Source organism: Bubalus bubalis, chromosome 22 (genome assembly GCF_019923935.1).
Source record: "Bubalus bubalis isolate 160015118507 breed Murrah chromosome 22, NDDB_SH_1, whole genome shotgun sequence".
Taxonomy (NCBI): domain Eukaryota; kingdom Metazoa; phylum Chordata; class Mammalia; order Artiodactyla; family Bovidae; genus Bubalus; species Bubalus bubalis.
This window is the reverse complement of record NC_059178.1, coordinates 18780301-18806244: the sequence shown is the minus strand read 5'-3', so window position 1 is coordinate 18806244 and position 25944 is coordinate 18780301. Positions and strand designations below refer to the sequence as shown.

General features: G+C 42.4%; 1 protein-coding gene across 6 annotated transcripts in view; it reads left to right on the top strand.

Moving 5' to 3' along the window:
- CEP192 (centrosomal protein 192) overlaps nucleotides 1–24670 on the top strand; it is a 76446-nt gene extending 51776 nt beyond the window's left edge. For 5 of the 6 annotated variants that reach the window (XM_044934818.1, XM_044934819.1, XM_044934820.1 and 2 more), the window contains 12 exons: nucleotides 2035–2185; nucleotides 4478–4653; nucleotides 5178–5301; nucleotides 6647–6752; nucleotides 7159–7363; nucleotides 8331–8410; nucleotides 9253–9348; nucleotides 14324–14443; nucleotides 14829–14950; nucleotides 16369–16498; nucleotides 16940–16998; nucleotides 24238–24670. In XM_044934818.1, coding sequence (XP_044790753.1) covers nucleotides 2035–2185; nucleotides 4478–4653; nucleotides 5178–5301; nucleotides 6647–6752; nucleotides 7159–7363; nucleotides 8331–8410; nucleotides 9253–9348; nucleotides 14324–14443; nucleotides 14829–14950; nucleotides 16369–16498; nucleotides 16940–16998; nucleotides 24238–24379 — 1511 coding nt within the window. In that variant the 3' untranslated portion in view covers nucleotides 24380–24670. The remainder of the gene's footprint in view (nucleotides 1–2034; nucleotides 2186–4477; nucleotides 4654–5177; nucleotides 5302–6646; nucleotides 6753–7158; nucleotides 7364–8330; nucleotides 8411–9252; nucleotides 9349–14323; nucleotides 14444–14828; nucleotides 14951–16368; nucleotides 16499–16939; nucleotides 16999–24237) is intronic. The other variant, XM_044934817.1, reaches the window with a different exon arrangement.
- Nucleotides 24671–25944: the final 1274 nt, after the last annotated feature.

Here is a 25944-nt window from a genome sequence, read left to right as displayed (position 1 = left end):
GGTATTTATTACTCATACAAAATATAAGAAAGGAGACATGTAAATTGTGTAAAAATACATGTACAGATTTTCATCACAGTGTTCATTATAGGAAGAAGTTAGAAGTAACCTAAATGTCCAAGAATAGAGGATTGTTTAATCTTGCAAAAGACTATTTTTAAGCCATTCAGACAATATGATTCTATATTAAGTGACATGAAAAGCTCCTCATTTATTAAGAAAAATGTTATTTTTAAATTTTGCATGTAAGATCTCCATATAGTAAAAATAATATCTTATTTATAGTTAAGTGGGTAAAATTGCAGGAGTATACACACCAAAATACTAAGAATGGTTATATTCTGGTGGTAGAGTTTCAGGCAGTATTGTCTTTTCCCCCAACTTCTATTTTCTAGTTTTTTAATGATAACACTTTATCATACTCCTTCTGAAGTGGGAAATGATAAGGAAAAAGGGTATTTATTCCTGTGTAGAGGTGACAGAGAGTAGTGTATGACCTTTCGGGCAGATTGGGAGTCTAGATCATCTGCTTCAAGGGTGGGTTAGTTACAAAGAGTGGAAAGATTGAAAACAGCTGGAAAGAGTCTCGGATTTGGAGCCGAACCTCACTTCATAGCCCCACCTCTGCCAACTCGGCTCCTCCAAGCTTCACCTTGCGTGTCCCTCCTCAGAGGAAGGAAGAAGCCATGTGGCAGGGCTAACCTGACTGTGCCCTGGACGCCATGGTGTAGCAGCAGTGAGTCCCGATGAGAACAGGGTCACGTGTACCGCTCTCGGCTCAGCCACAGGACTAATTGGGTGGACTTGGTGGGTGGGGAGTACAGGGCACGGTCACAGGGGTGGAACTTGCATGCAGCCTGGCCTCTGGGGGCTAAAAGACCAAGGAGGACAGGTGGAGAAGTGCGGCAGGAAAGTTCTGACAGACCCTTCGTAGGGCTCAGGGGCCTGAAGAAGGGTGCCCTGCTGAGAGAGCAGGGAGGGGTTGTGAGGAAGAGAAGATGTGCACCACGGTGCCTGGGGAGGTGTGTTCTGGCAGAGGGAGCTGGTGTGCAAGCATTTGGAAGGGGATGTGTTAAGGGTCATGCTAACAAACCCAGCCAAGTGCTCAGGTAACCTGCTGAGCCCCCCTGCATTGGGGCTGAGTGGGGGCTTCAGGTGGGTGGGTTCTCAGGCACCAGGCTGTACCCCAGGGTGTACTGGCCTCCTGGAGGTGCTGTGCGTGCTGCCCAGGTGGAGGGGGAACGCAGCCCAATTGGTTTTGTGTTAATTGGTATAGTGGATCCCCATGAGAATGTTGCAATTGAACTTTTTACATGATTATTTTGAAAAACATTTGTTTGAGCATATTACTGTGACAAGCATTCATAGTGGTCTTTTGCAAAATGTATAATGATTGTGGCAAATAATTTCACAATTAAGCTTTTATAGTCAAGATATCTTAATATAAATCTCAATTTATACTTCTGTGTTCTTTCTGAAGTTCCATTTTAAAAGTATATAATTCTTAATATTTAATTTCTATGTAGAATACAGGCATGTTCTCTGAAAATTTCTTGTATGTGTGCATTCATTCAGATGGGTTTATCTCTAGATACACTGTCTGATCAGTCTAAATACATGCAGTTACGCTGACACCGCCTGGTTTCTGGATTTGCTGAGGTTAAGTGTCTGTGAGGCGGTCTCTCAGATCCATGCTTCAGATGCTGCATTCTGGAGTTGAGGTGATGCTGCCTCTGAGCACTGCAGAAACCTAGCAGGGTAATTTATGTCAGGGGTCAGGATGCTTGTTGTTATGTTACAGTAGGGGAAGACTGCAGTTCAGGATGGGAAAGGAAGTGACCACAGTTCACCGCTGAGCACTGGTGCCGCTGTCAGCCAAGTCCAGGGCAGAACCTGGGCTGCAAGTCAGTGATGCTGATCTGTAGGGTCAAAATCGGAATGTCACCTGACCCCAACTAAGAAAGTACAAGAATATATATAAATGGTGTGATTGTGTGAAGATTCATGTATTTCATACATTATTTTCTGTTTCAGTGTATGACCTTCCCCAGCGGCCCAATGATGTCCAGCTCTTTTATGGAAACATGCGTAAAATCATACTTTCAGTAATTGGAGAATTTAGAGATTCCATTTCCAGCAGAGAATTTCTTCCACCTTCTGCCAAACCTAGCTTGGAATTCAAAAGGTAAAACTAACAAAACATCTTTCACCAGATTTCAAGGTTATTTAATTCATAGTAGAGCTGATCCTTTCCCTTATACTTGGTGCTTTTTGTCTTGAAATGTTTATTTCAGCTTTATTTTTAAATTTGAAATAATTCCAAACTTACAGAAAAGTTTAAAAATAGTATAGAGAACTTCCATACGCTATCTGTACGGAAATTCCCTGGTTGATGACATTTTATTATTTTTCTTTATGTATATGTGGCTTTCTCTGAACAAGGTATTTAGGAGTGAGTAGCAGGCATGATGACCAGTCAGCCCTGAATTTGCTGCAAATTAACCCCCTCATAGCCATGGCAGACCTGTCAAGGTTAGGATACTGACGTGATCCAGGACCACCATCTGGTCCGTGGATTCCCTATGTACCTGTCAGTTCCCCAGTGGTGCCCTGTGTAGCTAAGGCAAACAATAGAAAGGACACTGCCTCTTTCCACTTCCTCTTTGGTCCAGAATCTGAGATTACATGTGTGTTTGGTTATCGTGTCCCTTTATTCCCTTTCAATAAAGAGAGTTCCTTGGTCTTCTTTTCACACCTGAGGAAACACAGGGTTGTTTAGCAAGTAAGATCTACAGAGTCAAAGGCGTTATCCAGAGTGAATCTTTGGTGCTGACTTGGGATGAAACAAGGAGAACCTGGGACTGCCCACGGTCCCCTTGGCAGTATCAGCTCTCCCCTCTAGCTTAGGTTTAACACCACATCCATAAGTTCTGGATTGATATGTGACACAGGAGGGAACTATTTTGATCATGAAAAGTATCTCATACTTTGATAATTATGTAACCTGTGTGAAGCTTTTCAAACAGCTGTGCCACATAAATTAGTAAGTTTCATATTTCTTTACCACGGACAATGGGAGACAGACCAGGTGCTGCCTGTGTCAGGCCTATTGTAGGTAAGGACCTGAGTCCATTTGCTGTGGGATCTGGTGTTCGCAAGATGACAGGTGATTTGACCAAGCCATCTTTCTTTATTTCTCCTGGGCTTTCCTGGTAAAAGGGGAAAAGTAGGCTATTGGCCAGGGACCTTGCTGTTCTTACAGCGTGCAGGCCAATTACTTAATGAAATAGTCTTTAATTTCAGTGTCAACTTCAGGACACGCAGAGTGATGCTAGTTGTTTCTCAGCGTAGTGTCTCTGGTGCTGAGCAGTGCTGGTTGTCCCATTACTGGGAAGATTCTTGCCAAGTGTCTCTACTGTAAGGTTAGTTAATAAATATCTTGAAAGAGTGTTAGAGTAAGTGACTTAAAAATGGTAGATGATCTTGTACCTTGCCAGACTTAGTGTGCCCAGTGAGGATGGATGGCTTCCTGACCCATGTTATTCCTGTCTTGGCTGCTGACTGGTGATTTTCCGATCTCACCTTTCTTTCTCCATTCTGCAGTTATCTTTCCATTCTGAGGAAGGAGTGTCCTTTTCCCTCTTATTCACGTGCTTCAGGGTGGACTCAGATTCAGGACCAGTCCCCTTGTCACTATTTGGTTCCCTGAGCTGCTCCCTGGTCCTGTGCCTGTGCCCATAGCACCTGTGGGCACTTCCTTATCCACAGACTCATCCTTCACTTCCTCTACAACCTGGAAACCTGCGTTGTGCCTGAACGTGGGCAGCAATGTGCTCATAGTTGTTAGTATTATTAGCATTGTGAAGCCAGTTATCATTATTCACTTAAAGATACACGAAGAGTTTTGTTGTTTTTCTTAAATTCTTAATATTGGGCATTTTTGTAGTAAATCTTATAAGATACTTCAGATTGCATGCAGAAGTTAAAGCAGGGAAGAAATTGTTGTGTATTCTAATTAAAGATTAGTAATATTTAACCTGGCTTCCCTGGTGACTCAGTGGTAAAGAATCTGCCTGCCAATTCAGGAGACACCAGAGATGGGGGTTTGATCCCTAGGTCTGGAAGATTTTCTGGAGAAGGAAAGAGCAGCCCACTCCAGTATTCTTGCCTGGGAAGTCCAACTGACAGAGGAGCCTGGTGGGCTACAGTTACAGTCCATGGCGTTGCAAAAAGTTGGACATGACAGAGTGACTAAGCACTTACACACACGCAATATTTAACCTATACTGTACTTTATGTTTTATACATTACTTTAAGAATACCCAATGGTAAGGATTTTTATTTGCTGAAAAATACACAGTATATAATGCAGTTGTAGTTTTATCTGTTTTCACATTTATGGGTAATTAATACAAAAATATGACACAATCTGCTTTTTATCATTTTTAACCTCTTTTCTCTCTCTCTCTCTCTCTAGTGAATCTGGCAGTTTTGGGGCACATGGTGGTAACATTTCTTTGGATGTTTTGCCAGTGAAGGGTCCTCAGGGTTCTCCCCTTCTTTCACAAGCTGTTCACCCACCTCAGGATAACTCGGCCTCAGAGGAAGTGTGGGCTGTCCACCCTGAGCACCTGGTCTTGGTTGCTCCTTCATGTGAGTGTATCCCCAATGCCAGGACAAAAATCTGTCTGGGGCCCTGGCTGTCCCTGCTCTGTGCACACAGCTCTTGTAGGGAAGACCAGAATGTTGTCCTAACATGAGGCCACGGACCTCAGGCCAAGCTCCCATGAACAGACCCTTCCTCCTGCCACCCCTCCCCCCCACCCTGAGAATTCAGTTGACACTTGGCCTCTTACCCTTAGCATTGGTACCGTTGGTCCAGAGGAGGAAGAAGTTCTAGTACCTATGTCTGTGCCCAAGATAACACAAGGGTAACAATTTCCAGGTTTCGTTTTTTGTCTTTGCTCAGTATTGATCTTATTCAGTATCTTTGTAGTTCCCAAGATTGAATGAAGATCTTGCTTTACCAGGAATTTGAAATTTCTGTCAGGGGCAGTTGAGAAAGCAAAATAAGTTGGTATTATAGTATATTTATGTAGGATTTGTTTTTGCTATTTATCAATCTTGGTCTTTATTATTAATGCTAAATGTGAGTAATGTTTTATCTGCTGTCATAGGTGATACGGCAAAAACTGGACGTTTCCAGATTTTAAATAATTCTGTTAGGTTGCTGAAATTTGAGCTGTACTGGCCAGCACACTGTCTTACAGTGACTCCACAACATGGGTTTATCGCACCTGAGTAAGTATGACCTTGTCCACTGGATGTTATTCACATGCTTCATAGACCATTTAAACTTAGTAGGATTTTGCCGTGTGCTGACTCTACAGAGCACCATGAGTGGTTCTGTGGGAACACACTGAGTTCAAGACTCATACCTCTTAGCGGTGGGGCCCGTCCACAGCCAGTTATAGTATCAACCTAAGAGGGTCAAGAGCTGAGTGAGACGGGAGAGAATTCCTAGAGTGGAATCTCCTGACACAGCTATGCCTCCGGAGTTACAGCATGGGATACATCTGTGCATGGGGTGAGGGTGGTGGTCCCTGAAGCCCAGTGGTCCTGGCTTGTCACCTTGGGCCTGGCAGCTTACTCTGCTGGTTTTGTCTAAGGACATTTTACAGACATGGCTTCCTGACTTCTGCTGTGTCTGAGCTATAGTCTAGCTTACTGTTTTCCACAAAGGATTAAACAGAAGTCTTTGGGGATCGAGTGGTGATGAGCAGCTGCCCTCTCTGTGCAGCATGGTTATTGGTGGGGTAAGCCTCAGCTGTCCACTTCCTGGGAACAGTCCCAACTGGCACAAAACACACACACCTGAAAGTGTGTGTAGCAGCTTTGCATGAGAGCAACTTGGAATCTGTTTTCTTTGCTTTTGCAAAATGATGGCATATGGACTTAAAGAGAGTTTATTTGACCAAGACTGGGTTGAGGTAAGGTTAGGGACACTCCAGAGAAAGCCTGGAACCAAAGCAGTCAGTTAAGTACTTGCTTGTTAATGGGTGAAAAACTGGAGGTGACAGGGCAGGTTGTCCATAGCAACTTGTGCATGGCCCTTCGTGTCGTGCTATTAGCTCGGCTATATTGGATGTGGGTATAGATCTCTCTTGTAACTGGTAGTGTCTCTTAAGTGACAGATCTGGTCACACTCCACATTTCAGTCTTTGTCGTCCCATAGCTCTTGAGCACAGTGAGCACAGAAACCTGACCCACGGCGGGAGCAAAGAAGCACTCTTCTCCCCACCCCCATTCCAGTTACTCTCTGTGAGAGTGACAGCTCAGAGTATTCATGGTAGTGGTCTTTCTCTAGAAATATTTAGTTTGAATTACTGTATAGATGCATTTCTGTGGTGTGGTCCATTTTCACATGAGCTTTGCCCTCAGGTTCTTGTCTTTACACCACTCAGCTTTTTGTCAGTCACCAAGTTGGGACTGAGGTAAAATCAGATGCACATGGGAGCTCACTGCTGTTCTCTGCCCTTTCTGAACAGTGGGGAAACTCTTGGTGGTCATTGATGGTGCAGTGTTATTTTATTGCTGTTACAGTCTACACTATTCTTGGTTCTCAGTATTCAATTCTTCTTTTAAGGAGTAAGATGCAAATTCTTGTGAGTCCCAATTCCTCCTTATCCACAAAACATTCAATGTTCCCTTGGAGCGGCTTGATCTATATACACTGTGACAATGGACAGAAGGTACTTAAAAAAAAAAATTTTTTTTTAATCGATATTTTTTTTGCAGTTTAAATGTTATAATCCTGTTGATGGCACTTACATTTCAGAAATCAAATTGAGGTCCTTTCAGCCCAAACAGCTTATGTAACTAGAGCACTTAGTTCAGATTTTTCCACCAGTGAACTGAGTAAGTTTCCTGGTGCAGCAGTGGGGAGTAGGGCCTGGAAGCCACCATTAACTTGAAAAATCTGCTTTGAAAAAGAGGGGAGTAGGGAAAAAGATCAAGTCAAATAGCTACTTTGAGATCTGAATAGACTTTACTTTCTAAATTAATCAGTGTTTCATTTGTTTGGCATTACTTTTGTCTACCATGATTAAAAAATAGGAATTAAGAAAAAAACATTAACTTCACTTTGTCTCATTTCAGAAAATTGTGAAGGTTCAAATTCGAGAAGACTTGACCCAAGAAGAACTTTTCACTCATTTGACCTCCAGCCCACTTGGAATCCTTTCCCAAGAAACTGAGCGTGCAGTTAATCTGGTAAAACCAGCAGCAAAACCACCTGCCACAAAAGTTGAGCTAAGAAACAAGACAGTTACTTTTCCTCCAACAGAACCTGGTGAGACCTCAGGTATTGTATCACAAGGTTACGTCTTCAGATGTTGTTAGGTGGGATCTAACAGCTCCTAGTTAACCGTAGTTCGAGACAGTGTTAACTTCAGGAGAAAATCAGCAGTTCTCGGAAATTGTTTCAGTGACAAATTGTTTCAGCTCGATTCAAGGAAGCTAAAACTAGGCCTTCAGTTTAGTTCAGTTCAGTCGCTCAGTCATGTCCAACTCTTTGCAGCCCCATGAATTGCAGCACACCAGGCCTCCCTGTCCATCACCAACTCCCAGAGTTTACCCAAACTCACGTCCATCGAGTTGGTGATGCCATCCAGCCATCTCATCCTCTGTCGTCCCCTCCTCCTGCCCTCAGTCCCTCCCAGGCCTTTAGTAACTCTCTCTGTTCCAGGAGGCTTAGACTGTTTGTCAGAGCCATCCTTTCCCAACTCTCACTAGATCTTTGACCAGAGCTGCTGCTAAGTTAGTGGCCAGAGAGGAGAGGAAGGTGATGGAGCCAGGCCTCATCCCTTAGGCTGTGACTGCAGGTTCTGGGCCTGTCCTGCCTGCTCCACCTCAACCCCAACCCGGCCCTCCATCCAGGGCCTGAGAACAGTGAAGTGCTATGTGAAGCTCCTCTGAGCTTCCTCAGGGGCCTGGAATGGTGCTCTGTGCTTCCTCAGTACGTGATGAAGAACATGCTTTAGTCCCTTGGTAACTTTTCCCTTTGGTTAAATACAAGATAGGGCATCTGTCAAACAGGACTTAAAAAATAATGTCGAAATACAAGACAGAGCATCTGAACTTAGAAAGTTAGGTTCTGTTAGAACCTAACATAACGGTTAGAGAATAGTGTCCTTGTTGGACTCAAAGGGATCTGATTGTATTTCTTCTCTGTGGTAAGGTAATCACAGTATTTATCACATATTATCATAGGGATCTGCTTGTTTACTTACCCCTCAAACAGTTTGAGTTGTGAAATGTGTTCCTTATAGGAAATTACCTAGAACTGGAGAATCATGGTGACACGGAAGTGAGGTGGCACCTATCATCTTTAGCTCCACCTTACGTCAAGGTCAGTGATAATTACCTCGAATATACTCATTTTAATGTTTATGTAGGATATTTTAAAATCTGGATTAGGACCATAAATTGAGATTACTGGGTTTTGTTAATCTGCTTCATTTACTTGATTATTTCTGTCAGTGGAACTAACCTGCCCAGTCTTGTTCACATGGTGGTTTTAAGAGTCAGGCTAGAGAATGTAATGTGAAAACATCTGCTTGCTCTGTTTAGTTCTGTCTCCTGCAGCACGGTTTTTTATCTGAAATAATTTTATTCTGAGAAATATATACAGATTTTATCCCAGACATGTGTGTGCGTTTCTTTCTCCTGGTTCTGAGTGCTGCTATGTGTTGGAGGCAGGGCTGAACTTTACTTGCCAGGGAGTCTTAGCCTGTGTGCCCACATGTGGTGTCTGCCAGTGGGCACCGCACAAGCTGCATGCATCGTCACATGTTGTCACATGTGATACGGCCTCTCTGCTGTCTTCTTGGTGTGACCATCAAGGTTCTGAGCCATAATGTTAACATGATGTGTGCAAAAGATAGTGCTGGGCCCTCTGACAGGAAATGAAGTGCTGATATTGTGTGGGGGTGTTGGAACGCACACTCAGCAAGGTTCTTGAGGAAGCAGCAGTCCTCCAACGAGGGAGCAGCCTCCTATAGAGCACTGCGGCTGAGGGTGGGAGGAGGGTCTGTGTCCAGTGAGGCCTGGTGTGAGCGGAGCCTGGGTGCTCCCGGTCTCCAGGAAACGGGTTTGTCCTTGATGCCTGTGAAGGCAGTGGTGTCACTGTCGAACCTGATCTGTTGACTTTTTGTTTTTTTAAATTTGATTGTTTAAATGGTGTCTTTGTAGGGAGTTGATGAGAGTGGAGATGTTTTTAGAGCTACCTATGCAGCATTCAGATGTTCTCCTATTTCTGGTGTAGTGGAAGGCCATGGTGTCCAAAAGGTGAGTTCTGACATCTTTTCACAGCTCTCTGGTGGGAACATAGTGTCAACTGGCCAGGAGTGCCTCATTTCCACCCAGAAGAGTTCACTCCACCTGGATGGTGCTGCTCATAGCCAGGCTCCTGCGAAAGTGGCAGCAGCACAGATCTGCACTGTGCTCCTGTGGCAGGACGTCTTGCTAGGTAACAACACCATGGTTAGTGTGTGATTGGTGCTCACTCATTCTGGTGTGAGCTTGTCACCTGGCTAGCCTGTGCTGGGAACATGCTTCCAGGGGACTGATCCAGACAGTGGTTTTGTCAACCAGCCAGTCAAAAAGCTCTACCAGTGCTGATCTTGCAGTCTAAAATAACTTTTTTTAAAGGATTTGTACTATTTTAACATTGTATTTCTATTTCTTTTATTTGGATTATGATATGATATTATGTAAGTTATAGGTGTGTAATATAATGCCTCTTGAGAAATGTGTATGCAGGTCAGGAAGCAACAGTTAGAACTGGACATGGAACAACAGACTGGTTCCACATAGGAAAGGGAGTACGTCAAGGCTGTATGTTGTCACCCTGTTTATTTAACTTATATGCAGAGTACATCATGAGAAACACTGGGCTAGAAGAAACACAAGCTGGAATCAAGATTGCCAGGAGAAATATCAATAACCTCAGATATGCAGATGACACCACCCTTATGGCAGAAAGTGAAGAGGAACTAAAAAGCCTCTTGATGAAGGTGAAAGTGGAGAGTGAAAAAGTTGGCTTAAAGCTCAACATTCAGAAAACGAAGATCATGGCATCCGGTCCCATCACTTCATGGGAAATAGATGGGGAAACAGTGGAAACAGTGTCAGACTTTATTTTTCTGGGCTCCAAAATCACTGCAGATGGTGACTGCAGCCATGAAATTAAAAGACACTTACTCCTTGGAAGGAAAGTTATGACCAACCTAGATAGCATATTCAAAAGCAGAGACATTACTTTGCCAACAAAGGTTCGTCTAGTCAAGACTATGGTTTTTCCTGTGGTCATGTATGGATGTGAGAGTTGGCCTGTGAAGAAGGCTGAGTGCCGAAGAATTGATGCTTTTGACCTGTGGTGTTGGAGAAGACTCTTGAGACTCCCTTGGACTGCAAGGAGATCCAACCAGTCCATTCTAAAGGATATCAGCCCTGGGATTTCTTTGGAAGGAATGATGCTAAAGCTGAAACTCCAGTACTTTGGCCACCTGATGCGAAGAGTTGACTCATTGGAAAAGACTCTGATGCTGGGAGGGATTGGGGGCAAGAGGAGAAGGGGACAACAGAGGATGAGATGGCTGGATGGCATCACTGACTCGATGGACATGAGTCTGAGTGAACTCCGGGAGTTGGTGATGGACAGGGATGCCTGGTGTGCTGCGATTCATGGGGTCGAAAAGAGTCGGACACGACTGAGCGACTGATCTGATCTGATTTTTAAAGATAATAATCCATTTGTAATTTTTATACAGTATTGGCTATATTCCTCATGTTGTATAATACATCCTCCTATCAATACCTTATTTTATGCCTAAATAGTACCTCTTAATCCTCTACTCCTATATTGCCCCTCCCCCATCCCCACCAGTGACTGCTAGTTTGTTCCATACATCTGTGAGTCTGCTTATTTTTTACTTGTATTTCTTAGAGTCCATATATATAAGTGATATCATATAGTATTTGTCTTTCTCTCTCTGACTTTTTTCACTGGGCACAGTGCCCCCCAAATCCACCCATGTTGCTGCAAATGGCATGATTTTATTCTTTTTCCTAATATTATATTGTGTGTGTGTACATGTACACACATACCATACCTTCTTTATCCATTCATTTGTTGATGGACACTTAGGTTTCTTCCATATCTGCTACTGCTGCTAAGTTACTTCAGTCGTGTCCGACTCTGTGCGACCCCATAGATGGCAGCCCACTGAACCACCTGGGAAGCCCTGCTGGGTCATATGGTAGTTCAGTTTTGTTTTTTGAGAAACTTCTGTACTGTTTTCCACATAGCTGCCCCAACTTACATTCCCACTAACAGTGTACAAGGGTTCCCTTTTCTCCACATTCTCGCCAACATTTGTTATTTGTATTCTTCTTGGTGATGGCCATCCTGGCAGTTGTGAGGTGATAGCTCTTTGTGGTTTTGATTTTCATTTCCCTGGTGGTTTGCAATGTTGTGCATGTTTTCACGTACCTGTTGGCCATTTGCATTTCCTCTTTGGACAAATGTGTATTTAGTTCTTCTCCTCATTTTTTAATTGGCCTGATTTTTTGTCTGTGAGCTATTTATATATGTTGGATATTAATTCCTTACTGGTCATATCATTTGCAAATATTTTCCTCTATTCAGCAGGTTGTCATTTCATTTTGTTGATTGTTTCCTTTGCTGTGTAAAAGCTTAGGAGTTTAGTTAGGTCCCATTTGTTTATTTTTGCTTTTATTTCCTTTACTTTAGGAGACAGATTAAAAAAAAAATACTGCTATAATCAATGTCAAAGAGTCTTCTGCCTGTGTCTAGGAGTTTTATGGTTTCTGGTCTTTAATCCGTTTTGAGTTTATTTTTTATATGATGTTAGAGAATGTCCCAATTGTATTCTTTTCCATGTATTAATAGCTGTCCAGTTTTCCCAGAACCACTTATTGAAGAGACTTTTTTCCTTCATTTTATATTCTTACCTCTTGTTGCCGAGTAATTGGCCATAAATGGGGGTTTATTTCTGGTCTGTTTGTCCTGTTCCTGAATGTGAAAGAGAAGAGTGAAAAAGTTGGCTTAAAGGTCAACATTCAGAAAACGAAGATCATGGCATCCTGTCCCATCACTTCATGGCAGATAGATGGGGAAACAGTGGAAACAGTGGCTGACTTTATTTTTTTGGGCTCCAAAATCACTGCAGATGGTGAATGCAGCCATGAAATTAAAAGACGCTTACTCCTTGGAAGGAAAGTTACTACCAACCTACACAGCATATTAAAAAGCACAGACATTACTTTGCCAACAAAGGTTCCTCTAGTCAAGGCTATGGTTTTTCCAGTGGTCATGTATGGATGTGAGAGTTGGACTGTAAAGAAAGCTGAGTGCCGAAGAATTGATGCTTTTGAACTGTGGTGCTGGAGAAGACTCTAGAGAGTCCCTTGGACTGCAAGGAGATCCAACCAGTCCATCCTAAAGAAGATCAGTCCTGGGTCTTCATTGTAAGGACTGATGCTGAGGCTGAAACTCCAATACTTTGACCACCTGATGTGAAGAGCTGACTCATTTGAAAAGACCCTGATGCTGGGAAAGTTGAGGGCAGGAGGAGAAGGAGATGACAGAGGATGAGATGGTTGGATGGCATCATCGACTCGAAGGACGTGGGTTTGGGTGGACTCTGGGAGTCAGTGATGGACAGGGAGGCCTGGCATGCTGCGCGGTTCATGGGGTCGCAAAGAGTCAGACACGACTGAGCAACTGAACTGAACTGTCCTGTTCCATTGATCTATGTATCTGTTTTGGAACCAGTACCATGCTATTTTGATTACTGTAGCTTTGTAGTATAGTGAATTCTACCAAACATTTAGAGAAGAGTTAGCACCTATCCTTATAAAACTGTTCCAAAATATACAGAGGAAGAAACACTTTCTAACTCATGCTATGAGGCCACCATCATTCTGTTACCAAACCAGGCAAAGATAATCACACACAAAAAGCAAAAATTACAGACCAGTATCTCTGAATGTAGGTGTAAAAATTGTCAAAAAGAAACCACTAGCAAACTGAATCCAACAATACATAGGAAGGATCAAACACCATCATCAAGTGGGATTTTTCCCAGGGATGCAAGGATTTTTCAATGACTGCAAATAATAATTTGTTGATGTGATGTACCACATTAACAAGTTGAAGAATAAAAGGCTTATGATTATCTCAATTGATGCAGAAAAAGTTTTTCACAAAATTCAACATCCATTTATAATTAACTCTTCAGAAAGTGGGCATAAAGGGAACATACCTCAACCTAATAAAGGTCACATATGACAAACTCACAGGTAACATCATACTCAACACTGAAAAGCTGAAAGCATTCTTTCTTAGGTCGGGAACAAGACAAGGATGAACACTCTCTACTTTTATTCAGCATAGTTTTGGAAGTCTTAGTGATGGGAATCAGCGAAGAAAAAGAAATAAAAGAGATCCAAATTGGAAAAGAAGTAAAACTCACTGTTTGTTTGACAGGATATTGGGTTGGCCAAAAAGTTCGTTTGGGTTTCACTGGAATATCTTGCTATACATAAGAAATCCTAAAGACGCCACCAGAAAACCAGAGCTTACTAATGAATTTGGTAAAGTTGTAGAATACCAAATTAACGTACAGAAATCTGTTGCATTTCTGTACACTGAGAACAAACTATCAGAAAGGAAAACTGAGAAAATAATCCCATTTACCAATGAATCAAAAACAATAAAATACTTAGGAATAAACCTACTTAAGAGGTAAAAGACCTATTCTCTGAAAAGAATGAGATGCTGATGAAAGAAATTGAAGTGGATGCAAACAGAAAGACATACTGTGTTCTTGGATTGAAAGAATCAGTATTGTTAAAACAACTGTACTACCCAAGGCAATCTATAGATTAGGTGCAATCCCTGTCAAAATCTCAATGGCATTTTTCACAAAACTAGAAAAAAATTTTTAAATTTGTATGGAGACACTAAAGGCTCCAGATAGCCAAAGCAGTCTTGAGAAAGAAAGATAAGGCTGGAGGAATCTGGCTCCCTGACTTGAAAAATATACTTGGATCTGGTACAGGTACAGTAACAAACCCACTAAAAATGTTCAAATTCTTTTTCCATTAGTGCAAAATTAATCAATACAAAGACAGTTTTCCCCTTTAATTTCTTCATACCACACTTTGAATTGGTAACCTCAGTGCATGTGTGTAAGATTCAGAGTCTAAATTTCTCTCCTGGATGTGTTGTTTGTAGGTCTCTGTCATGTTTTTGCCCAGAGATAGAGGAGACTATGCCCAGTTTTGGGATGTTGAATGTCACCCTCTTAAAGAGCCTCACCTGAAGCACACCTTAAGATTCCAGCTGTCTGGACATGTGAGTGTTTCCCTGAATTTAAGTAAATTACTGGGTGTGTTTTGAAGACACCAGGTGAAACTGGTCTGAAAAACTGGCCTGAGAAAGCTAAGTATGTTCCTTGTTTTATTATAATCCCATTAATTCTACTGTAGCTGCTTATCATCTTAGTTTTCTTATGTGTCTTTATTTATTGGCTCTGTGAAATCTATGTTTGCCTTAATTAGGTAAGGTTTTTTTGTGTGTGTGAGACACAGAGAGAAACAGTACAAGATAAAGCATTTGTAATTAAAGGAATTTAAAAATCTAAAGTGTCCTTTTTAAGAATTAGGAAGTAGTAAAATTCAGTTAGGTAAATGTCCATGTATTTATTTCTCCTCCTCCACCCTGTGATTTTTTTCTACAGAGTGTCAGAGCAGAAAGTGAGCCTGGAATTTCACGCATTTCTGCAAATAGCCTCATTAAAATAGATAATTTACTTAAGCTTCGAAGACAGGCTGTATCTGAGGCTTCTGCCCTCATACCTGGGTATGTTATTTCTCTCATTCTCATGAGTTTTTCCCAGTACTTTATTGAGGTATAATCTCATTCGACAAAATGCCCAGTGGCTTACCTGTGATTGACATGTGTCACCCCACTGCAGTCAAGGTAGAGACTTGACTCCCAGTTCCTCTCATCTGGGAGTTCTCACGCGGCTTTTCCAGCCACCCCCACCCTCGCCTGGGGTTTATTCTGTTCTGTATGTTGCCTTAGTTCTGTGGATTTCATGTACACCTGCACTCAGATTTTGCCTGGCTTCTTTCACTTAGATGGTGATGTTGGGATCTTTGGTGTTGGTGAGTCCACCTGTGGTGGGTACCTTTGCGTGTGGAATTCACATGCCCCATCACAGGGGCTCGTCACCATTGTTTCTTTATCCTTTGGCATTTGGTGTCTTCCACCTTGGAGCCCTTGTGAATGAAGATGCAGTGAACATTGTTATATGTGTGTTTTTGTGGACATATTCTTTCATTTCTTTTGGGTAAAAATGTCTTAGAGTAGAATTACTGAGTCATGTGGTAGGAATTTTTTTAACCTTAACCTTAAATCGAAGAATGTTCCCAAAGTAGCCTTTCCATTTTACATTCCCAAAAAGAGTATATGAAAGTAGATTCTTAAAAACTTTATAAAATGTATGTTATATCAGTGGCTTGCAGAGCTTTAATGATAATATGTAAATGTTTTACCTAATGAAAAATTTTTTTTCAGGGATGTGTTTTTTTAATAACTTTATTGAAGTATAGTTGATGTATAGCATTGTGTTTATTTCTGCTGTACAGCAAAGCAATGTTACATACATTCTTATCCATATGGTTTACACAGGATATTGAATATAATTCTCTGTGCTATACAGTAGGACCTTGTTGTCTATCCATTCTATATATAAAAGCTTACATGTGCTAAACCCAACCTCCCAGTCCGTCCCTCCCCCAAACCCCTCCCCCTTGGCAACCACAAGTCTGTTCTCTGTGTCTGTGGGTCTGTTTCTTTTTTGTAGGTATGTTCATTTGTGTCATATTTTAGATTTCACGTAAAAGTGATATCGTATAGTATTCATCTTTCTCTTTCTAACTTACATGAAAATGTTTCTTATAGTTCTTAGTTAACTCATACTTAGGTTTGACTTAGTTCTGGAGGAAGATGCTTTTAAGAAAAGCATGTTAAGTACCTCTCCAAGAGAGGAGGTTCTGCTGCCCATATCAGCTGCTGCCAGGCATGCCTGGATGCTTCCTGGCACCAGCAATGTTAGTACTGATCAGACAGTCACCTTCACAAAACTACTTTAACTGAAATGTGGGAGAAAACACAAGTTAAAGCCATATACACAAGTTATATAATTTGTTATATACAAATAGTTTAAGTTTCTGTAGATTGTAAATAGTTAATTTTCAAACCTGTCTCCATAGAAGGCAACTTGACTTGACCCACCGTGGAGTTTATGCCCCAGAAGACGTGTATCAATTTCTGCCAACGAGAGTTGGGGAATCAAGGACATTGAAAGTCAATTTGCGAAATAATTCTTTTATTACACACTCGGTAAGTTGGAAATATTGCTGTGGGTTGTGGAAAATAAATGTATTCTACTATTTGATAAACATTTTCCTAAGAATTAGAAGATTGTTTTATAGATGATATTTAAGGTAAAATAGTTAATTTTTAAAATATCTTAATATTGTGTTTGAAGAGAAACTCATGGAAAGTTTATCATCCTTTGTCTGAAAATTATCCAGTATTTTCATATTTTCATTTTTTAGTTTCTGTTCTTGTTTTCTTCTGTATGATCCTATGAGCATATTTCTGGATAACATTTACTCCAGTCAGAACTATAGTAAATTCATTAAAATTCCCTTTCATGAGCATTTATTGTCTTAACTTCATCTTGTGGGTATACATAGGCAAATGCACGGTGTGTTGATTTAAATATGCACAGATGTCTAACTTGTGTAACTTCATAAAGTGTTTCATATTAAATTCCAGCTCAAGTTTTTAAGTCCCAGAGAGCCTTTCTACGTCAAACATTCAAAATATTCTTTGAGGTGAGTTTATCATAAATCAAAGTGTTCTCATCCTGGTGCAGCTCTTTGTGTTCAGGATCCTGAGATTGCTCTTGGGGGCTAGGACTGTGATGTCTCCCTCAGTTACAGCCCCTCATCTTCATCACCAACACCCAGAGCACTAAGTGCATGGTGAAGGGGATGAGGAGCCTGCAGGGGAAACAGTCTGACTGTGGGTTTACGTGGCGAGTAACAACTCAGATTTGCGCAGTGTTTGGGCTTAGGGTGTGACTCCTGTTACCCAGTATTTTGACAGCCATATACTTAACTAGAACCTTTGTTGTCTTATGATTAACTTTAGAGTAATTTCTGCATCAGGTGTTACTTTAATCACACTGATAATCAAGGATTTAAGTTTTTACTAATTTGAACAAAAATCTTCCCAGATTAATTGGAAAAACTTTTATTATCCTGTTTTCCAGTGTAATTCTTGAAATAATCCTATATTGTTCTTTAATCAGGGCCTCATTTTCTTGCCATCCTTGCTTATTTTATTTTTTTAGTGTTTTTATTCATTTTTAAGGTATTTATATATATTCTTCCAGTTTTATTGATGTAATTGACACACAGCACTATGTAAATTTGAGGTGTGTAGCATAATGATTTGACTTACATACATCATGAAATGATTATCACAGTAAATTTTGTGAACACTCTCATCTCATATATATACAAAATTAAACAGAATAAAATGTTTTTTTTCCTGCAACATGAACTATTAGGATTTATTCTCTCAACAACTTTCATATATATAACACAACATGTTCAGTATATTTTCCATGTTGTATATCACATGCCTCGTGCATATTTATCCTACAAGAGGAAGTTTTTGCTTTCTGACTTTTGATGTACTTTTTATCAGTCCCACCCACCACCTTCTCCAACCACAAATCTGATCTTTTCTATGCATTTATTTTTTTTTAATGTCTGAAAATATTTTTATCTTACCATCATTTTTTAAAAATCTTTATTGAATTTGTTACAATATTGCTTCTGTTTTATGTTTTGGCTTTTTGGCTACAAGGCATGTGGGATCTTAACTTCCTAACCAGGAATCTAACCTGCACCCCCTGTGTTAAAAGGCGAAGTCTTCATCACTGGACCGCCAGGGAAGTCCCTTGCCTTCATTTCTGAGAGGCAGTCTTGCTTAGTACATAATTCTGACAGTATTATCCCCTGTTCCCATCTTATAAACCTGCTGCACTACTGTCTGGCTTACATTGTTTCTAACAAGTCTACTGTCATCCTTATGTTCATTCCTCTGCCTGATGTGTCTTTTTTTCTGGCTGCTTTTAATTTCTTTTTTTACCATTTTTTTTTTTTTTTTTCCTGAGGGGGAAGTGTAATTGACCTACAACACTCTTAGTTACTGTATTTCTGTTTTTATTTCTGTACATTTCAAACTGATTTCACCACACTAAGTCTAGGATGGTACATTACCAACACAAAGACATTACATAGTTACTGACTGTGTTCCCTAGCTGTACATCTCATACCTGCCGTTCATTTATTTTGGAACTGGATGTTTGTGCTTTCTCACCTTCCTCACCTATTTCTTTCCTCCTGTACCCCCATCCCCTCTGGCAGCCACCTGTTTGTTCTTTTTCTCCATGACTCTTTCTGTTTTGTTATGATTATTCATTTGTTTTGTTTTTTAGATTCCACATGTAAGTGAGGTCATTTGATGTTTTGTCTCTCAGATTTATTTCAGTTTAGCATAATATTCTCTCAGTCCATTCATGTTGTTGCAGATGATAAGATTTCATTCTCTTTTATGGCTGGGTGTATCCCACTGTGTCTGTAGGTATCTTCATCTGTTCAGGGCACTTGGGTTACTTCTGTGTAACATTGTTTCTAGTCATCTCACTTTCAGTCTGTGTAAGTCTTTAGATCTAAAGTGAGTCTCCTGTAGCCAGCATATATGCTGGTCTTGTGTTTGTATCCATTGAGCCACTCTTTTGATTGGAGCATTTAATCCATTTACATGTAAAGTAATTATTGATAGGTATGTACTATCAATTTTGCTAATTGTTTTGGGGTCTTGCTAATTTTATTTTTCCATATGACACCTGTAAAGGCTGAAATTTCAAACTGGATTGTCACTGATATTTACAATTTTAACATTAGGGTTGCATTGCACTTAATACTAAAAAATAATTTTATCTTCATGTTTGAATCTTTAATTAAACTTTATTTATTATAAGCTCTTTCACTTTAGCATCAGGAAGCGGTCCTAGAAGCATGTTCTATTTTGTGAAAACTAGGCCCCTTGTAGGCAATCGAGGGCTGACTGAGTTACTAGCCCAGCAGCACTGACTCAGAAGCTTACACTTCCTCTTGTTGTTGGAAGATAAGTCATTCCCTCTACCCCTCATACTTTCTTCCCCTTCTCGACCCCATTCACCCATCCTCTGTGGTCGGAAACCTACCTCTTAGGAGCCCAGGCCAAAGGCACAAGTTGCGTGGAGTCAGCAGTGAATACACCTAGACCTCTCTCAGCCTCAGTGTCCTAATTTGTAAAGGTGCCGGCAGCCTGGACTTGTTACAGGATATGTGAGAGGCAGTCCTGGGGGTCCTGAAAAGCCCCAGCAGGACCCACAGGTGTTGACAGTATCACAGTTCTATCAGCGCTTTCCCAGCCAGTCTCTTCATCGAGAACGTGGACGATGGCAGCCTTAAACACTCCCAGTCCAAACTTTCCCGCTTCTCTGCCCTGAGCTCTCCTCTCCCATTGGTCTGTGGGTCCCTCCCCTGGGGCCTGAGACGGGTAAGGTTCCAGGGTGCTTAGAGCAGGCTGGCTCTGCCGAGCTGAGGCTGACCTGCAGGAGCAGTTCGCTGTTCACAGATAGTCATTTGAATTCCCAGTTGGGGCCCTTTTTAGTGACTGAAGACAAATTGATCCTGAGTGAGTGATTAGTCCTGAACACTGCTGTTATCTGAATTTGAACCTTATCATAATGGCCGTAGTAAATAACTCTGCTTCCTGTTTGTTGTCTGCTTGGTTTACGTCCCTGAGCTTGATCAGTGTTTCGCAGACATTGTGTCTTTAAGCATGAAGCATAGGAGTCTTGGAACACTTTTGTGTAAACCAGCATGCATCTGGGGCTTCAGATCTTTGTTTCAAGGAGCATTTATCTTTAAAAAAATAAACTTGTTTTTTAAAAAGTTAAGACACCTTCAGATTTTTAAAAAATTTGTTTGAAGAGCTAACAGCTTTTTATGAAACAATATTTGCATTCACTTCATCTACAGTTTTGATAAAGACTCAGGACTTACAATAACTTGTTAAATTGTTTGGCCTTATGTCTGTGTGTTAGTCGCTCAGTCGTGTCTGACTCTCTGTGATCCTGTGGGCTGTAGTTCACCAGGCTCCTCTGTCCATGGGATTCTCCAGGCAAGAACACTGGAGTGGGTTGCCATTTCCTTCTCCAATGTATGAAAGTGAAAAGGGAAAGTGAAGTCGCTCAGTCGTGTCTGACACTCAGCGATCCCATGGACTGCAGCCTTCCAAGCCCCTCTGTCCATGGGATTTTCCAGGCAAGAGTACTGGAGTGGGGTGCCATTGCCTTCTCCGAATACTGCAGGAGGTTGCTGTTTCCTTCTCCAGGGAATCTTCCTGACCCAGGGATTGAACCTGGGTCTCCTGCATTGCAGGCAGATTCTTTACCAGCTGAGCTACCAGGGAAAAGGCCTTATGTCACTGTTGCCTGTTTTATGACTGAAGGATGATGCAGTCAATGTACCTGGAGATGAATGTTCCTTTTCCAACTTTCGTTCCTGAATACACTATAGTTTCACATTTTTCACTTAATTTGCTTTCACAGACTTTTTAAAAATTTAAACTATTATAGCTGAAATTTGTAAATCAGCTCCGTCTTGATCCTTTGCAGAGAAAAGACCTGTTTCTGTTTGATACTAGTAGCATCACATGCAGCAGTCTCTGTTCCCAGCCAGGCTGTGAGAAGGCTGGCTGAGGGAGGTCCACGGGCAGTTTGTGGTTGCCTGGGAGCTGGGAGGCCTTACAGGAGACCACACGACCTAAATGCAAATGTAGTTTTGGCAGTGAACAGGTCAAAGTATTTTCGCATTGCCACCGTCAGCTTCCTCATCTGACCCTGTGGCCAGCTGGTAGCGTCCTTCTTCTGGTTGCCTGGCTGCCCGTCCTCCTGTCCCTGAGGTCTTCCTCCTCCTCCTCACACACAGCTGTCTGTAGTGTTGTAGATGTGATGGGGGTGATGCTTAAAGCATTCTTAACATGGAACTTTTTATCAGTGAGATGGCATTTTGCTTAGTTTCAATTTGTCTAAAAAACAGTTTTAAAATCTAAGATGTGTTCATTCTTGCCATCTCAAAGTAGACATTTTTATACAGTTGAACATGATGACTTGCCATTCCAGTGCTAGAACATTTTTAGCTGTCCTAAATTAAATACTCACTGCTTTTCTGTGCTGGAGAAAGCAATGGCACCCCACTCCAGTACTCTTGCCTGGAAAATCCCATGGACCAAGGAGCCTGGTGGGCTGCAGTCCATGGGGTCGCTAAGAGTCGGACATGACTGAGTGACTTCACTTTCACTTTTCACTTTCATGCATTGGAGAAGGAAATGGCAACCCACTCCAGTGTTCTTGCCTGGAGAATCCCAGGGACGGAGGAGCCTGGTGGGCTGCCGTCTATGGGGTCGCACAGAGTCGAACATGACTGAAGCGACTTAGCAGCAGCAGCAGCTTTTCTGTGCAGCCTAGGTCATGTCACAGCATCTAACAGAGTTTAGAAACATGAGAAAATATTTTTTAATGAAGCAAAATTTGGACAGTGTACATAAGGTAGCATTTCAAATTGCCTCATAAGATACATTATGTTTGCTTTATATTCTTAAACATGTTATTATTACTTTAAAATATCTTTAACTTTTTATACTTTGAAAAGAGATTTAAATAAGGTAATTTTATACTTTATTGGTGGCAGGTACTGAAGTTATTCTGATACATTTCATTATTCTGAACTTAGGATAAATATGTAATGTTACAAATTCCAGCATCAAAAAATCTTTAATAATTAGCAACTCAGTATAAACTTGGTGAAATATGAATAAGAAAACCATGAGTGCAAAGCAGTAACTCTGATCTGTTCAACCAGGTGAAGTAAACTCTACGTCGTAGAAAACTCTTCCCTTGTGACACGTGCATAGGCTTAGATCTTACATAGAGGAAGGCGGGAAGCTGGCCTCTTCATACGTAAGAATGGCTTCTTTCCACTTTGGAGAAGTAGAGCCTTGCTACCTGAGAATCCTCTCACAAACAGGGGTGGGGCTACTCCCCGTGTAAGCATAGGGGCTTGTACTCCTCCCAGGGGTGAGGCCACTGGACGGTCTTGTGAGCTGTAGAGGCTGGTGCAGTGACAGTGCTGGACTCGGCAGGTGGACAGTCTGTGCGAGGCTCCAGGGGAGCCCCTCCCAGTCCCTGATGGTCACCTTGTTTTTCTCAGGGGGCTGCCTGCCCTGGGGCTAGGAAGCCCCACTCCTCGAGTGGGAGCTCTGCTCCATACCAGGAGGTTCACTGTCCTGGCTGTCCTGCCACGGGGCTGTTAGCTGACAGTAGGTTCTGGGGGTTTGCCTGGGGCGAGGGCGTGTACTGGGCACATCCTGTTGCCCACAGAAGGTGGGTGATGGTGGAGATGATGGAAGAGGGGCACTGACGGGTGGGGTTTTGGTCAAGGTTCTGCTGTGGGCTCTAGGTGGTCCCCTCTTTCTCATGACTTTTTAAGAAGAATCTGTTGTGTTCCCACTTAGCCCCTAGAGCGTCCTCTGCTGACTGTTTATTCAAGTCTAGTGTGCTGAGACTTTGCAGATGATGCTCCGTCTGCCGGGCTCACACCCACATACATTCTGCGAGCTGGCCTTGTGGCCAAGCAGCCAGAGGGACGCTCCTAAGTTACAGAGAAAGGATTCGGATTGCTGATGTTTATAGGTTCATGGCTGTGGGGGCTGAGGTGTTTCCGGCACTCCGCCAGCCCTGCCTCTGCACCATCAGGCACTGGCTCTCATGCCTCTGCTGCAAAAGTTGTCCTCAGCTGAGGATCTCCACATTGTGTCAGCATGCTTTCCTGTTACATGTTCCCGTGTGTGTTTGTGTGTATGTATGTATGGGTGTAAAGCCCCCTTGGTCACCACACTGCTGGGCGCTGTAGCTGTGTGGACCCTGGTTCTTCCTAGGTTGCATCCCAGTTTATTCAGTGTGTGAATCTAAAGCAGGTGATACATATTTGTCATAGTATGTTTTTCAAAATTCTTTCAGTTAAATATAGAGTTCTGCATTCCATGTTGAACTTTGCTAATAATGGAATCATCTAAAGATTTATTTTTGGATATTTTAATGCGTTTTAGTAATTTATAAGTTACGAAGCCTCTTAGGTTGGCAGATTGTACTACATTATTCTGAGGATTAAGATGCTAACGTGAAAGAGAAAGTTGTCATTTGTCAGTGCCATCAATAGGTACCAGTTTCTTTAAAAGCAGCTTTGCTTTTATGTGGAAAAATGAGGTAAATGCATTGGTGAAAAATGACCCAGACTTTCAATATGTATATTTTGTTAGCTCCAGGAAAAGGGCTTTGAAATACTTGGCCTGTTTTCTGAATTTCTAGCCCACTGCGCTGGGTCAGGAAACATGCTGGAAACAGAAGTGCAGTCCGGTCCCTCTACTGAGCCCATACACATGTGGCTGAGCTCAGAGGGACCTGCCCTCTGAGGAGAGTCTGAAAGCTGTGAGGTTTCACTTGAAAACCATTAAGACGGAAGGTCGGTGGCATCAAATGGGTTGTGGGAAAGGCCTGCATCTTGTTCCCCTCAGGAGTAAAGATGTATTTTTGAAGCTTTTGGAACCTCGTTTTGTGAGCAGAAACAAACCCGCTAACATAATACTTGTCCGTGCCTCAAGTAGAATACGATCATAAATTTTCAAGGAAACTCTTGGTAGGTTTCCTAAGAATTTTGGAGCAAACCTGCCAGCCCCAGTAAAGTTGGTTGCAGCCATGGGGCGGCCGCTGGCACGTACGCCCTTGAGCCTTCCTGGGCTTGGCTGCCTCCTGCTCCTGCAGATGCGGCACCAGGCTCCAAGCCTTGCAGCTCCTGTTTCCTTGACCAGGCTCACTCTCCACCAGGCGTCGTGTGACTGGGGGGCTCTGTGTGCCCTGATGCCGTGTTGACACCCCTTTTTCTCTGCAGAGCCCAGCACTACATCAACATGCCCGTGCAGTTCAAGCCCAAGTCCGTGGGCAAGTTTGAAGCTTTGCTCGTTGTTCAAACAGATGAAGGCAAGAGTGTCGCCGTCCGACTCATTGGGGAAGCTCTTGGAAACATCAGCTAGAATCCAGTGTGTGTAAAGTAAATGATCTAAGTTACATTTTGGTAATTTCATTTTTTCTACACTACAGTTATGCATTTGTATATATTTTGTATGATAAATTGGATGTCTATAACTGTAGATTTGTTGCTTTAAGAAGCTAATACCTGACTAAAATAATCATGTATCTAGCCTACAGTCTTGTATTTAACTTTTACAGAGAAGAGAGTTCTATTTTTGCATTGATGATGATACTCTGAATAAATTTGACATGTTTTAGTTGGATATCCAGAAATAAACTTAATTTCCACTGAACTTGTCTTTTTTATATGATGTCATACAGAAATTAGAATATCACTTTATTCTGCTAATTATTTCCAAGCTCCTGCGTTTCTGTTCTGTGAATTTTCTCCTCCATCACAAAGTTTTGTTTGCCTTAAGCAATTCCTTCTTGGTTCTTTTGTCTTTTAGCTGCTGCTGCTGCTAAGTCGCTTCAGTTGTGTCCGACTCTGTGTGACCCCATGGACCGCAGCCTACCAGGCTCCTCCGTCCATGGGATTTCCCAGGCAAGAGTACTGGAGTGGGGTGCCATTGCCTTCTCCGGTCTTTTAGCTAGTTGCCCAGAATAGAAAGGAAAGCTTCCTTCCAAAGAAGCTGTCTTTCTCCAGAGTGGGGCAGTGTCCTTATGTGTGCAGACACTTGGGAGAGGTTGATGGTGTATTTTAGGAGAGCATTTATTGAAGTTAAAGGTGAACAGGATGACTTCAGAACCTGGTGTAGAAGGGCACAGCCATCAGGTACCACTGGGACCCAGGGGCAGGGACAGAGCCCCCGTGCTGTGACTTCCCTGGTTCCACTAATTGTGGCCATTGCTGGTAGGTGTTGTGCAGCGGCGTGGGGGGCATGGCTGATGTTGCTCACAGAGCAGGAGGATCATGGAACATGTGCAGAGCTGCCACTGGGAGGGCTCTGACCCCAACGTTTACACCTGAGACAGGGAAGTGCACTCCTTCCTGTGCGCAAGCTCAGGACGTCTTACCTGCCAGCCACGTGGGTTGTCCACAGGTGAGAGCAGAGGTGGTCCAGCAACTGCCCATCCTCTTGGTTAAAACGTTCCCTTCAGTCTTAACAGAGATACTTCCTGGTTTTGTTTCTTCTTTAGGTTTTTAATTTCATCCCCAGGAAGTGGCCTGGGACCAAGGGAGCCTGTGAGTTTTCACCTGTGCTCTGAGCCCTTTGAGCAGTGGTGGACTCGGAGCAGCAGGGCTCTGACAGCAGGTGGAGGAGGAGCTGGCTGTGTCTCATAGACGTTCTGTCTTGTGTGTCTGGTGCTGCCCCCAGAAGATGTCCATGGGCACGTGGAGGTGCTCGTGTGCCCATTCTGAGCAGGGCTGGCCCAGGCCTCCCCTCAGTGCCCCCGCAGGTCAGCAGGCAGCCCCACGCCCCTCACTCAGGAAGTTCTCCGTGCACTTGGGTTGACCAACGAAATCACTTTGAGGAGTTGACCTGGGGACAGGCCATGTTGTGGATTCAGCCGCATGTGAGACCTGCTCCCTGAGGCCTTGAATCCGGGCAGGGACTCCCATCAT